This window comes from Thermobia domestica, chromosome 1 (assembly GCF_964235325.1).
Source record: "Thermobia domestica chromosome 1, izTheDome1.hap1.1, whole genome shotgun sequence".
NCBI lineage: Eukaryota > Metazoa > Arthropoda > Insecta > Zygentoma > Lepismatidae > Thermobia > Thermobia domestica.
In genome coordinates, this window is record NC_137454.1 from 252642206 (window position 1) to 252658814 (window position 16609).

General features: G+C 31.8%; 1 protein-coding gene and 1 non-coding gene across 2 annotated transcripts in view; one reads left to right on the top strand and one right to left on the bottom strand.

Annotated features, from left to right (window-relative positions):
• Nucleotides 1-3838: 3838 nt before the first annotated feature.
• LOC145695152 (UPAR/Ly6 domain-containing protein crok-like) overlaps nucleotides 3839-16609 on the bottom strand; it is a 124929-nt gene continuing 112158 nt past the window's right edge. Inside the window, exon 3 of the mRNA XM_081772096.1 lies at nucleotides 3839-8842. Coding sequence (XP_081628222.1) covers nucleotides 8628-8842 — 215 coding nt within the window. The 3' untranslated portion in view covers nucleotides 3839-8627. The remainder of the gene's footprint in view (nucleotides 8843-16609) is intronic.
• On the top strand, nucleotides 16190-16262 carry TRNAQ-CUG (transfer RNA glutamine (anticodon CUG)). The gene has a single exon. It is a non-coding gene; the product is annotated as a tRNA-Gln (tRNA).

A 16609-nucleotide genomic window follows, 5' to 3' on the forward strand; every position in this document is an offset into this window, starting at 1 on the left:
TTATATTTTGTTTTGTGATCTTAATATAAAACCAGTAGTCAGATATAGCAATGTGCAATTTTATGGAAGGTATTTGTATATATATATTTAAAAGTTAATTTGGAGTTTAATGTAGCAGCCTCGACGAATTATACATTATAATGATAATATTGATATAAAGAAATAGTATAATTGAAGATAAATATAAGTAAATAAGATGATGATATATGATGGATATACGATAGTTATAATATGTAATTGGAAACAAAAGGCTGTTAAGAAGATATTGAATATTTCTGAATTAAAGTATTATATGAATATGCATATGTTCTTGAATAATTGATTGCATCACGCCGTCGGTACTGGTTAAGTTTATGTACATCTGATGGAAGGTAATGTTTTAACTGTAGGAGTATCTATGTCAGTACCCGAACCTGAAAATAATCAATCTAGAGAACATGAAACGCCATTTTTCTACAACTGGAAGGATGGTGAGTGGTACGTTTCAACTTTTCAGATTTGGGTGTGAAAAAGAATGGAGAAAATCAGTTGGATCGAACGAAAAACAAAGTAAGTTCTTTTAATAGTGAGGAAGACAAGTAAATTACGCATAGTCATAAAAGTATGTTCTTTATTTAATTTGTATTTTTCGGTTATCATAAATTCCTTGACTGTACATGATTTCATTGGCAAGAAAGTAAACCATTCACCTGCAATAGAATTGTGAAGTTGAATTCATAAGGAACTGAAAGTTAACTTCTACACAATAAGTCTGGACATCAGTTGGATCTTCACCGAATTTTCGAGTTAGAATTTTAACTGTGAATAACTTAGAAACCAAATTTCTGCACGCCATATTTCAGAAGCTCGAATAGCAGATCAAGATCTACCACCATATCAGGTTTGAAGCAGATAGGATGAGTCCAGTTGAACTCTACAATACATAGTGTCCTTTTGAGGAGAGAACCAAGTGAAAGCCAAAAAGAACAAAATTGAAAGTGATTGGGAAGAGGAAAATAAGCTGCTTAGAACATTGTGTGAGAAATAAGCTGTATTTGTATCAGAGATGTGCGTCTACGCGTAAAAAACGATAGTTTACGTTTACGTGTCAACTATGCGTAGACAATGTAAACAACGTAGACTATGTAGAATATGTCAAAACACGTAATTTAATATGGCATCGTGGACAGTAAAGGAGCTTTATTTTGTCGTTACCTTGCGAAATTGTGTACAAAATAAAATGCCTAGACTAGCGAATATAACTTTCGAATACTTAGTTTCGTCTTGATGAAAGAAAATGAAAAATATTATGCATTTTGTAAAATATGCAAGAAAAAATTGGCAAATATAGCATATTCAAGACTGAAAGCTCACAGATGAGAATTAGTTTTGTAAATTTCATTATAAAAGCAGTGCTCGAAGTGGAAAATCTAAGGCAGTGGTATGTGCAGAGCAGAGTAAACATACAGATTAGATAATTCCCTCTACTTCTTATATGTTACTCGTTTCCCTAATCTTTCGCTGCACGCATATTTGCGGATCCCAAACGTTTCAGATATCCTCTGATCTGATTGGTCGATACAGATACGATATCACAAGACATGATCTACATATAACACAAAGTAAACAGTAAATTGTGTCGGCTCTGGTAGCCGAGTGGGCTAGCGCAACATGTTAATGGAGAAAATGTTTTTGGCGTGGGTTCAAATCCTGCCTACGGACAGTTTTTGTTACTACTTTTAAAAAATTTTATAACACTTCTTTCGTTAAGATAAGATCAAAAATAATATTCAAAAAGTGATTTAACGATCATTTTTTAAAAATTTTCATTAAACTTCTTTCATTAAAATAAGTTTGCCCTTGTACTATATAGATCCACAGCAAATGTAGTAGTAGTACGTTGCCCTTGTACTATATAGATCCACAGCTAATGTAGTAGTAGTTGTAGTAGTAGTAGGAACGGGTTAGAAGCCCCGCAGGGGTTGTTTGGGTTCTGTTCTCGACATCAAATTGGCAAGAATGCTGAAACGTTTGGGATCGGCAAAAATGCTCGCTGCACCGAAGCGAAACAACTGAATGAGGAAATATGAACAAACGAGCAACGAAATTGTTCCTTACATTTGATAGTGGTTGTCTACATAGTCTACACGGGAAAAGGTGTAATGTAGATAATGTATAGATTGCAGTAGACAATCGCATAGACGTAAAATTATAGTTTACGGCACATCACTGATTTGTATAACGTGGTAGAGGACGTTCGGAAGAAATAAGAGACAGGAGAGAAAAGAATACAATTCAATGAACAATACTAATGAGGCTAATTCTAGTGTCATGATAGAGGAACTAACGGTACATCGGAGTACATGAAATTTCTTAATTTGCAGCAGTGATGGCAGAATGTTCACAATGATTATGATTATACACTAAATACTCACAGAATTGCGAGCACCTATTTAATACTTTGTTGATTCGCCTTTTGCTTGGACGGCTAGACATGGCGTGGCATGAAGTCTGCAAGTTGCTGATGTGCTTCCACGAGAATCTGAAACCATATATCTCTGATGGCATCCTACAATGAACCCAAAGATGTCGGTGCGACGCGAGGAGCTCATTCCACAACATCCCAGTTTGGAAGCAATCCACATGCTGCAGCTCTGTGGAATGTTCCTCAAGCTAAACAAGTACAGTTCTGACTCAATGACACCGTGCGTTGTCAGGAAAATGCCATCTCCGCGTAGGTAGAAGTGTTGCATTGTAGGGTGTACGTGATCCTCTGACATCTGCAGATACACTACGGAAGTTACGCTGTGTTCCATGCACACCAATGATCCCAGTCCATGCCAACAAAAGCATCTCCAAACCATACAGCCACCCCCACCTGCCTGTACAGTACGCACCATGCACGAGGGATCCCCTTCGTGCTATTGGCACCACACACGCACGCGCCCATCCGAGTGGTGTACAACGAACCGTGATTCATCGGACAAACAAACCCTTTTCCAATCATCCACGATCCAATTAGCGCGACGAAGTTGGCGGTAACTAGTCGTGAGAAGTGGACGACGCGTGGGTTGTCTGCTGTGGAACTTCATGCGTGCTAGTGTACACCATATAGTTGCATGGTATATGAGTGTTGTGCATCCACTATTTAACGTGGTTCCCGGAAACTGATGGTTCGCTTGGCTGTCACAAGCCGTTTGACGCGATGCTCGCCCCGCGGTGTGACCTTCAGTACGCAACTGCAGTTCCGTTTCTTGGAGGCTGTTACCCCATTTTCTTGCCACTCCTTGTACACTTTCACTTTATTCGAATGGGTGCATTCAACAAATTGCTATCTGGAGTATAGACGCTCCTATTGCTCGTGCACCCACCATCATACCCTTTTGGAATGCGGATAAATCCTGCCCACCTCCCATTGTAATAGTGTGTTGCCTGCCAGCATGTAGTCTCGAGTGTGTTCTTTCTTTGCAATACCCCCAGTCGGAGTGGTCTTGTTATTAGTTCTTCTGTGGAGGGGTGGTCGCAACAGAGACGTACACAGGGGATGAGTCCTGGGGGATCCGGACTCCCACGAAATTTCGACTTTTGTGTAAATTTAGCCTAATTTTAGGAATTTTAATAAAATACCCTCATATAGAGTTTGGACCCCTCTCGAAATAAATTACTGCGTACGCTACTGGGTAGCAATTCAGTGAGAACTCACTGTACAACAAGCTTCTAAATAATAACGTAGCATTGGCAAAAGTTCTCTTATAAATAACACAATATATTTGCTTCAAAATGATAACTAAACTTAGCATGGAATATAGAAACACACACACACACACACAAAAGAAGAGGTTCACCATAACTTAATAAGTTATATTTTGTTGTGTTCACAACCTTTATTTTCTAGAAATTTCTTCTGTACATTAGACTAGACACATGATGAGAGGACGCACGTGCCTGCGTGAGATACAACCCAAAACAACAACAATAACAACAACATGGCACCCCAATTGTTGGGACCTTCTAGCAGAAGATTCATTAATGGCAGTAAAGAAATATTTATTGACGCTGACACATTGAGTTTTATATTTGTATATCTATCTAGTAGTTCTTTGGTTTCATAATTGAGCCTGGTTATAAGACTGATGAGTCAAAAGAGAATTCGAATTACAAATAATGTATTAAAATAAAGAACACTGGTTGTAAAATATCTTCCAACATGCAATCACAAAATACAGATACAAAATAATTTGCAGTAAGTTTATAAAACAAATATTCTAATACAAACTCAGGAAAACAAAACACAGAATTGGTATACATATTATCAGCATTATTGCAATATAATTATGCGTTACATTGTCAACAAAACCTTATTCTTTGAAACTTATTTTAATATATTTGTATTTTCCTTAACGCTTAAATAATATTGCTTGAAACAATGGTCAGCTGGTGTAGTCTTTATTTTGTTCTGCTATTTTGATCAAAAAGGCACTGCAACTTAGTGTCAAAAGAGGTATAATGTCCCTTTGACTGTCAGAATTTACTTGATTATGTATCTAAAATGCCAACTGCATAAAATAGCCAGCAAAATAGTTCTTCCTTTTAAAACATAATCCTAATTATTCTTAATCAAAACGTGTTTATTCTTTTATTTATTTTCTTTTTTTCTTTTTCATTTCCTTCATTTTTAATCTTGGGCACGAAGGTCCCAAACTTTAAAATATTTTTTCCTCTGATTTTACACTTTTTTAAAAAAAATCAAGATTGATTTTTTGGTCATTTTTTCTCAATTCCCTCTTTTTGAAAGAAAAGGAAAGGAGGAGAGAAATATGTTTTCCATGGATTTTATCCTAGTGAGAAAAAAAGGTAAAACACCAATTAGGTTGAGGAAGTATTTTTCATTTTAAATATCCACTTCACTATTCGTATCGCATGATATGAGTGAAATGAGAGAAATATGCAAAAAAAAATGTTGTTTTCATATTTTAACAGTAACAAAGATACAAGATTATTAAGTAAAATACAGCTCTTACATATATATGTATATGTGTGTAACTGTACATCGTGTACTTGAAATTGGTTTATTATATTCTATTAATATATTATTTTACTTCTTTGTCTGTTCTCGAATAGGATTAGTACTATTAACTGAACTATCTTATGCTCAACAATAATATTTACAAAGGAGACAAAAATCCATCTCCTTTATATACAATATATACTCTATACTTTGGGTAGATTCTTTCCTCAGACACACTTTAGCAAGAGACCTTTATTATTTCCGCTTTCTGAACTTTCATATATATTCCTTTTTTACTTGGGCGCGTCTTGATGAAAATGTGTTGTTATATAGTGCTAATAATTTTGATCTCATTTAATAAATTTATGTATTTCTTTCTTATATTATACCTCAAAAGTTGTCCAAGGTCGAACTAGCGAAATATATACTTAAGAAAAAGAAAAAGTAACTTTTTCTCTATACGGATGCATATAATTTTAAAGTCATTTTTTTCACGTAGAGCTACAAAAGCGAGCTACAAGGAAAGAAATTAACATCGCTTTTTAGACTTCGGACAATCTTGATGCTTTTTAGGGAAGTAATTTTAAATATAACTTCTCCATGATCGTATTTTTTTATTTACTCAACATATATATATTACTATTTATATCTAACCGTCATTGTTGAGATGTTTCTGGGTTTATACATATTTTAAATCATTAGCATACACACGGTGCTTGCTTTAGTAGTTAATTAACCAATGGCAGTAATCTGTTGAAAACTGGCGGTTACATTTTAATCTAGGCCTCAAGTACAATCCATCATATTTTCTCCTTCAAAAATTAAAATAGACGAAAAAAAAATCCTGCTTTAAAAATTAGGCCTTAATTGTATTTTGCAAAGCACAAATGTTCTAAAGCTACAACTAAAATGCATGTTTTGCTTATCTATATAACGGCTTCTGACTTAAACATTATTTTACATGAATCAAACTTCCTATACGTTTCATTCGATCATTTCTATTGGTTACAAGTAAAACTTTAAAATTCTGGTCCTGTTCTTTTTCTCATGATTTTTTTTATAGCAAGTATCCCAAAAACAAAAGCGAAAGTAATTATTTTAACAAACAGAATATCATTATATTTATAATGATACAAAACTAATTAGTGGAATATTGTTAGGATTTCTTTCCTTTTAGAAATGCACAGAAATACTACCGATTGGATATACAGTTAAAAATTACACACAAGAAAAAAACTGCATTTTTAAATGCCAACACAAATACATTGTCTTCGAAAATGAAGACTACACTTACTTATGTATATATATATACGTAATCCGATACTCATGTCGGTATCAGACATTAGAAAGGAAAAGGTATAATTAACTTATCTCTTAAAAGCTTGTATGAAAAATTTACGTGAAAACAAGTTATATTAATAGTAACAACAACAACATGCACAATTTTACGTATCAATTCATATACAATAATAATTTACGTTATTTTGTGAAACATTCTTTGAGTTTTTCCTTTTTATTTTCTTTCTTATAATTGAGTTCAAATTATGTCTGCAGTGAACCATAGGTATTCTTAATATATATAAATAAAAATTATTTGCAGTAATACCTTGATTATTATCTATAATGTTTATAATAATGATAAATATGATTCAATGTATATTTCATGACAGTGTTGATGGCCGTAGTATAAGATCATTACTTAATACATGGTTTACACCATTAGAAAGATAAAAGACAACTTTTACTGTACGATATTTCTCCCTCTGTTCTGAAATTATGAGAGATTTTCATATTTATAGGAAGAAAAGATAAAATTTAATAAGTTATTCAACAATACCCACGCATATATCGCAGCATATGTGATAAGTCATGGATACTTAATAAACTTAAGTTAGAATTTAATCTTGTATTTCTGCTTGCCGATTATTTTATTCATACATTACAAAATGAGCAACTCAATAGTTAACATTATACATAAATTTGAAAAGAAAAAAATTACATTTATAATATCCTTAAAACATTTTCTTTTCATTGTATATGTTCATTTTGAGGGAGGAACGACATAGATTTGTTGTCCTTGAACATATCTTTTATTGCTTTAAAAGCTGTCATATTTAAACATTGATATTTGTTCCTGTTTATATTTTTATGAATCACTTACTATCATAATCAATAAGTAAATATAACATAAATGTAACCATCATATAATAGTCAATAATGATGACTATTAAAATGTTTTAATAATTTATCGTAGATTCCAACAAAAAATAATAAAAATATCTTTTAAAAACTCTATTAGTGAGATCAGTTTGTCCTACCAAGTTTAAGAATACTAATTTAAAAATATGTTTTTAATCTATCATGTGACTTAGAATATAAGAAAGGCAAAAGAGGGGAACATTTTCTTCATTGTCAACTATGATGCAGTAAACATCTAAACCAACAATGCGTTCTAACCAAATACAGCTTAGGAACAAGGAGAAATTGAAGATCTAACCTATCAATATATATATGTATATGTATATAACGCTTAATTTCCAGAGATGGAGCTGCAAAGTGGGGGAGGAGGAGGGATACTGTACATTTATCTAGCCGAACAATCTAAAAAACGAATGCAACAATTATGAACAGCTATCCTTAGAAAAAGCATTTGATACTCAAACACACTGACATTCAGTAACAAGTTCTGTCTACAAGAATTATGGACTTGATTTAAAACTCTATAAATACATAATATTTTCCTTTTATGTTAATACGTAATGTATGTTTTTTCTTCTTTTGTCAAATGCTGTGCAACTGCATTGTACACACACTACAACGCTGCAATGGCCGAAAGCATTTTTTTCTTTACTGTCAATATTTATTTTTCTCATCCATTTCTTTTAGAATTTGTAATCAGTTAATAAGATAATACCTGCATATTTATTTACATGGGATTTCCTTTCTTAATTTTTAAAAGATATTCTGTATTTACAGATTCTTTTCTCCTGCATGCCATTTCGGAATCAGTGGTGTACAGAAAAATCACAGATAGTTTTTTTTTAATTTTTTTTTTTTTACAATGCGAATACACACATCTGATTCAAGAATTTTTTTTTCTAAATTAACAAATTATCAACATATTCAATATTCTTTAAGGTTAACCAAAATATATTATTCAACTTCTTTCTTTTTATTTAAGTTAAATTTAAACAAAATATTTTTATGCATAAATTCTCGTTCCTTTCCAACACATTTCCAACGCTTTTTATTTTAGAAATGCATGTTGTTTTTCACTATCGCTGCGAAACTGAATATATTTTTGATTAATGTCAATAATGACATTAATGACAATAATGAAGGAAAATAATTCAAGGTATACATCGTCTAATTCATTTGGAACAGCATTGCAGTGGTAACACATTGAGGCAGCAAATAAATTTTCTTTCTCGAAATCTGACACCATTTAATTTGCATGTTCTATTCTGGTGTTGAAACATTTTTTTTAAAAAATCCTTCTACGCAAAACAGCTACAAGTTACTGCTTGTTTTAAAATTTTCCTATCAACCATTTTATTTTTTTTTTTTTGTTTTTCATCTGTGATTATGGGAAAACAAATCCCGTTATATTAAATATTTTAGCTTACTCTACCAACTGTTGTTATAAAATGGCTGTTGTTAGTTTTTTCAAGGATATCATGGTTACAAGAAACAAAAGTAAATCACTGATTTGCTGTGGTTTAGGAGCTGTATTACAATTATCCTCTGAACATGAGCAGACAGAAACGTGGACTTCGTAGGTTCCTGATCTGGCGTAACACGCGGGCGCTCCTTCAATGTATCCACATCTGCGTATGTATCTCATAACACCGTTCACTGCAAAGGAAATACAGAGAAATGTAATTACGAATATTATTCATTATTTAATATATATATACATATATAAAAGTTAACGTTCTGTTATATGAAATGTTGTAGTTTATTCTATTAACTGGATCCAACGACTATCAGTTAACAGAAGGATTGACATTAACTTAAGGTCCTTTTGTAATCTTTTTGTCTTTCTTCCAACTTTCATACAAAATTTGTGAAATTATAGTTTCTTTAAGATAGTCATCTGTCTTATTTATTTATTGAACTAAATCCAAGGTATAACTGAGTTTTCATTCTACACTCTAATATGTAGAAAAGTGATTTATTTCACAATGAAATATCATCACTGTGTAGCATAAAATTTCAAGTATATACTTGTAGTTCACAGGCATTTCTAAATAACAGGAGTTCACTGTCACTAGAGTTGCTAAATACTCCCTTAACTTAAAAGATTTAGTCAGCAATAAACTACTGAACAATGGTATCTTGAAAATGATTTTACAGCTAGTACTATTTCACTTGCAATTTTGAAGTGAAGTGGAAAAACCGTAATCTTTTCTTTCGGTTTTTCACATATTGTATTTGAAAAAAATGAGAAATCGGGAAGAGACCCAGCGAATATCGTTTGTAACAATTCCAAAGAATTGAAGAACATAGGGTTTCAGTTATATAAAATTTATGAACTTCCTCATGGCTAAGCGGTTAGCGTCTGTGCCTTCGGCGTGGGAAGCTCGGGTTCGAGTTCCTGGAAGGAGCACATGTGGTTCGGAAACCACATCTTTTATAGCCTTGCTGCTGAACGGGTTGCTAAACTCAAATTCAAACCAAGTAAGAGAAATTAAATCCTAGATTTCAGTGACTTATGTGTTTTATGGACTGAATTTTGGATGTCTGTCGGTTCTTTCCGATGTGTATATACATATGCTTATAGGTCACACCGTTCAAATGTATCCGGACCAAATTTTAAAAATATTCTCCAGGAAAATTTCGCGAATTTCTCTAGGAGTAAAGGTAATTTACTCAAGAGTGACAATTGGAAATTGCGTTTTTCTCAAAAATGTCTATTGATTTCGTTTTTAATTTCCCAAATAAATATTTCATAAAATAATCAATCCTACAGTATGGAATAAATCATTTCTCTGGGGAAAATTCACAAGAGGTATTTACTCGTAGACATGAGTATTTTTCGGATAATTTTCAGTAAAAGAAAACGACTAATTCGATTTTGTCCACCTTCAAAAATAAATATTCCACGAATAATCCCACACTACCACATAAGCCATTCATCTTGGAAGGAGCCAAAAGGGTTAGCTGACAAATGGGATGAGTTTTCTACTTTCGAGCTCTCAAAATAGTAGAGTCTTGTGATGATGAAAAAATAAATGAATCAATAAGCTCGAGATTTTAACAGATTTATGTATTTTATGATCCTACGAGCCTAGAAACTTTATATTTTTTTTTCGTTGCCTGCTCGGACCTATGCAAATTCCAAAGTATCAAGACCAAGTTTTAAAACTTATAATTTCAATAAGAAAATGTTTCAAATTTTTCTCGTACACTCAAATATAGGAATATTTTACTGTAAAATGAAACTCGACAACAGTAATTATATATATATATATATATATATATATACAGTAAAAATACTTCTATTATACTTATATTTCATAATCAAGTATTTCATTAACAACCTTAACTATAGCATAACTCATTTTTCGTATAAATTCCAAAAATAATATCTTACTAGTGTGCTGTGTTTTGTTCCGACAATTGTCTTAAAAATATCTCTAGTTTCTTGGTATGTTATGAATAAATGTCTCCTAATTAGCCCTACAATATGGCATAATTCATCTGTTTCTCTACGACCCAGAAAGTGTGGTGTACTAATAGGATAAGTTTCCTTCGGATGAAGATTATCTAAAACGCCAATATTATTTTATTTGTACTTCACAAATATACACAATATAAATAAAAACTCTTATTCTATGGCATGAGTTCATTTAAGGAATCAAGAGTGAGGAAATTTAGTTCGGTGGCGCATCCCTTTTATTTCTCTTTACGTTAGATTAAATTATTGACGCAAAATTAATTAAATTATTTCAATAGTTCCTTATTGATGGCATGTCATTTGTTGCCAATGTGATTTAACTGATACATTTCATTTGCCTGGAGTAGATTATTTATTTACTTATATTGTATATGAAAAAGACATACTATTAAATTCTTATAGGAAGATTTATAATTCGATTCTGACATCAAAATTTATAACATAGGAAATTATTTGGTTCCAGGTTTTTTTATCTTTTATTTGTTTATTTTATTTATTTATTTATTTATTCATTTATTTTTGAAATTTGAACTATTTTTGATGCATAACATAGGCGGAGAAAGTTTGATAAAGTTTGAGCAACAGGCTCTTGTACGAATTTTTCCTCTAGCGACGTCTTCTTCAGTGATGTCTTGAAAACCTAACACATAAAAAAAAAAAAAAAAAAAAAAAAACTACAATATTAATAGTTTAACGGGAAGAAATGTCCAAAAATGAGACAAATAGCTAATTGATATATCTGACTCAGCTGAACAAAATGACATGGGTGAGCACAAATCTTCATGCGCAGTTTCCGAGAAGACAAACTTTTTTCTATACCTAAAAATTGATGCCGTATGATTATGGCGCCAACTATTAAGATAAAACTGAATTGAAGTAATCTCTAATCAAGCTTGTTGTTGTGACATTACCAAGATGATAGTATATAGTATTGTTAATAACGTATGTCCCAAATAATGATTAACTTTTAAATATAATTTTCTCCTTTAATTGTAATATTGTTAAAAATGAGATATACATTAATCGATAAATCACATCGAGCTGAACAAAATAATATTTGATGGTAAATTCTTATGCGTAGTTTTTGAAAATGCCACGAAAAGCGAATTTTTATGTGGCGTTAAAAGGTACGTAATTTATTGTCAATCTGATGCAGTTGAAAGTTTTCATTCTGCTGGTATATATTATTTGTTTATTTAAGTATTGTATATGAAAAATATACATTGTTAACATTAAAATACTGAGGCAAATATGCGGACCCAAGAGGAATGGGCGTGGGGAATGGCAAAAACTTCCTAGTGAGGAACTGGATAATTTGTATCGTTTACCTAACATTGTTAGAGTCATCAAGTGTGGGAGGCTGAGGTGGGCAGGTCATGTAGCTAGAGTGGAAGAAAGTAGGAAGGCTTTCAAAGTTTTAACTAGAAATCCAATCGTAAAACGACGACCATTAGGACCACTAGGCGCAGATGGGAGGACAATATTAAGATGGATCTCGCAGAAATAGGAATACAAAGTAGAAATTGTATCCAGATGGTTAAGGACAGAAGTAAATGGAGAACTTTTGTGAACACGACATTGAACCTCTGAATTCCATAGACCATAGAGTTAGTAATTAGTTAACAATGCACATTTTTTGTTTTTGTATAGCAATTTGTGTAACAAGTTTAAATTTGCATCATAGTTTATAAATTTTGTATAGTGTTTCCAAGAAAATGTAAATGGAAATAATTATTAATTTATTTTACAGGTTCACGTAGATCTGCAGTATTATAAACAATTTTTGTATTAACAAACGCGTATGAAAATAAAATGGAAAACACAGGAAAAGTAATGAATGTATTTTATTATTATTATTATTATTATTATTATTATTATTATTATTATTATTATTATTATTATTATTATTATTATTATTATTATTATTATTATTATTATTATTATTATTATTATTATTATTATTATTATTATTATTATTAAGTACTAACTTTGTTATTCCATAGATTGCTTAACATATACTGGTTTTAAATGTGTCCATATGGAACTTTTTGAAGTGCTGAATCCATAATGCTGTTAAGAAACGGGAATTCGTCATTACTAGCCCACGAAATGAAGCTATATTTTTAGAATAAAACGTCATAAACTAGTTCCATACAAATGCTAATTTTCTAACTCATATTGCAGCCAGATGATGCCGGGATCATTTTTTTTTTTTATATATTTAAGAAAAATTAAATCAAACACGACCTCTCTTTCCCATTTCAATGAAAAAGAAGATGTAACTAAAGAATGCTACCCCAGAGCTTGAAACAACAGGACAGAAAAGGGAGTGCTGCTAAAGTCCTGTATTGTTACTAGTTGGTTAATTTCCGAAAAGTAAGCTGTAAACTTCCATTTCGAAAGCTTATTGAGGTTCTTCATTTCCATATGCTATAAAACGTTGAAGTGTACATGATCTCTTTGTTGTCAATTTTACGGCTATGTGTATGTGTGTTTAAATCATTTATACAATATAAGAACAACAGAACAACACCGCATGTAACAAATATGAATATTGGTTTGTCATTCGCACACTATATTTTAAATTGTTTCTTCGGCATGGTAATTAGCTACAAAACGATAGTCACATTCTTTATTCTTTTCCCACTTCCACCTATAACAGTAGATCTAGATAAGGTCGTTAGTTTCATGAAATACTCAAAACACCCATATTGTCTTACTCCTCTTAGTAGCGCCTGACCTAGTACATTTGGAAAGAGCTGTTAACGTTTGTAAACCAGTAAGCAGCCAAACAAAGAAACAAATAACCTGATACCTTTTTTTTCTTTCTTTTTAATATTTCACAACATGCATCTGATCGTTATTTATTGTCAATTTCTTGCTAGTCCCCAGAACGATAAGTTCCTTTTTTATTTCAGTATATTTTCATTTCAGTTATATAATTTCTAGTAAACCAATCCAGAGATGATTATGAATTATTGTGTTTTCATTTTTCAATTAAATTTTTAGAAACTTTAAAAACGTACCTTGATACTAAAATGGATTATTGTTTTCTTCACTGTAGTGCTGTACATAATTTCTGAATCATCATAAAAATTTAAGTATGCAGAAATAATAATGTGCTTGTGTTTTCAATATTGTTTTATTATAATTTTAAGAATTCCAAATTGTTAATATAACTGAAATGAAAATACTATTTAAACAATTAGATTTTTATATATAAAAAGCTAATCTCAGCACATTCTAAGCATTATTTTATTTTCTATTTGTTTTTACCGGCATTTTTTAATTTGTTTAAAAAAAACATTTTAGAAAAAACATGACCTGTGAAGCTTTTGTAAAAAAACATTTTTTAAAAAAATAAACATGCCTTGTTTGCAACTCTACCTGCAATACAAAGAAAAAAATAATTAACCATAATATTGGACTGTAAAACGAATTTAGAAATTGCTAACCATATATATATAAAAAAAATTACCTTTCTTATAATTTTCCTGTTGGTATTAATGTTAGTAATGTCCAACCAGCGCTACAGCTGTCCATTAACTAAACAAATATGGTACGGAGATACATCTATTTTTAATTAGTTTCAGCTGAGGAGGAGTTATTTGACACTTTCGTTCTTCAGACAAATGGTAGAAAACCCTAAGTTAAAAGCACACTTTTGGCAACCATGTTGAATAACTAGAAGCTGGTAACCATGGTGAATCAATCTAGCTAAGAGTGGCGACTAGGTGACTTGCATGTTTTAGTGGTGTTTCTATGGCAACCGAATGGTGCGCACCATTTTTTTCCTCTTTGTATGTCACACTTCTCACTTCTTTCACTCTAATTGTGTAGTTAAAGTTTTCTCATACAAATATATGTTTTAGTGTAGTATAATGTATTACAGTATTTTACACCGTACGTTGCCTTCTTTTTATACTATGCTATTTCAGTTAATTCTTCCAAGTTCGGGAGGCTGATTCTTACATGAATCAACCTATGCATTAAACGCATTAACAGTATAGATATTTGTTAATTAAGTAACGACGTTAAAAAAAAAATAAAAATTAAAATTAAAAAAAAAGCACAGAAACAAAATTCAAAAGCCATTGGATGCAATCAGGATTTATGTTATCAACCTCCTAATGATATCGCTTCTGTTTTTCCTTAGTCTGCTATACTAAGTCCTCTCTCCCAAGATTTCCAACTAGAACTTTATATCGTCAGCACATACTTCTCATGCGAATGACGTGTCCCACTACCTTATATACTTCGAGCTAAATATCCGCATGATATTCGGTGATTGAGCAACTTCTTTATTTCTTTATTTTTTAAGTATAAATATACTCATTAACAGTTCATGTAAAAAGACTCCTCAGTATGTGCCTCTGTTTGCGTCTTAGCATATAACTTTAAAACGGGGCCTCTGAAGCCGTGAATTATGCCTCACCGTTACAAATACGTATTTGCGATTTTTTTTTTTTTAATAAAAGGATGAACTTTGCTTAAACTTCGAACAACTGTACAAACAAACGTTTTTTTAAAATTTGATTTTTGTATATTATTCTCCTTTTAAACTGCTTTGACAAGATCTGGATCCAGTCCTTTTTCCGCTTTGTCATGCCACTGCAAATAAATACCGCAGCACTGTGAAAGGAGAACCCAAGATACACTCTTTACTGCAATTCCGAATTTGGAAGACACTTAAGATTCGAAGAACTATATATACGAACAATATTTAAACTTTGAAATTCTTTGATATTTAAATCCAATCTCGTGTAGCGTTAACTATAAAGTATCTATATTGTATTTGGAGGTTCAGAGTCTCCTATCTCCTCGTAATACCACTCATTAATAACTTCGTGTCTAATAATACAATTTGAAAATTTTCCTGATGTTTCTCTATCACAACAAAGGAAAGATTGATACTGACCGTTCTGATGTTGTCAATTTCTGTCAAAGTACGATTAAATCTTATCTCAAACATTTTATTACAAGTCTCAAGGTGAAAAATAGACATTTATATTCTTTTAATATTTCATTTTATCCGTTTTCCAGTTTTCTTTTTCTTTCAAATTAGAAAATCAATTTGGTGTGTAAAAGTATTGAAATATTCTCTTTGAGTAAGTTTGTAAAGAGGATATGTATTTGATTATATGGCCATGTACATAAAAATTTTTGAATGATAATTTTCACAGACTAACGAAATACACCACATGTTCATTAAAAGCCTGCTATCGCATGATGCATGCTTATTGTTCGTGATGGTTTGGGCGTGTACATAACAGCAAAAACGAAAAATAAAAGTTACGATACTAGAGACCTAATTAAAATCTGTAAAAACTTTTTTAGAACTTCTCTGGGTGGATCTATAGTGTATATATGCTTTTTATATAGAACACAGAGACACGTAGAGAACTGATTTCTCCAGTAGATTACTAGACTGTAGATAAAAGTACAAAAAGGGTATGCCTGAGGATAGTGAAAATAAATATAAAAGACCATACATTCATATAAAAACACAAGAAAAAGACTAGGGCCACGGTGGCTCAATGGTAGAGCGTTCACCTCTGATGCGTAGGGTCCCTGGTTCGATTCCAGCCCGCGCCAAATGGACTTGTGCTGAACAAGCACCATGAGTGTGTGGGTTTTCTCGGGTACTCCCTTTTTTCCCACTTTATTGATTTCACTCATTTCTCATCAGCACCATCTCCTTTAGTCTAGCCAGCATAACTGTGGGATGTAAAATTGAAAGATTTCATTTTTCATTTACAAGAAAAAGACAGAAAATACATGCCTATACTATGTGCTATTTAACAACTTGAAGTAGATAATCTGAAAGATGCTTGGGTTGAAATGAAAGATGAGACTCGGAAGAAAGTTACACATGAAGAAACCATTAAAAGTAGAAATGCAAAACGTAATATAGGGTAGCGAGGATGGAAGAGATGTTCGAC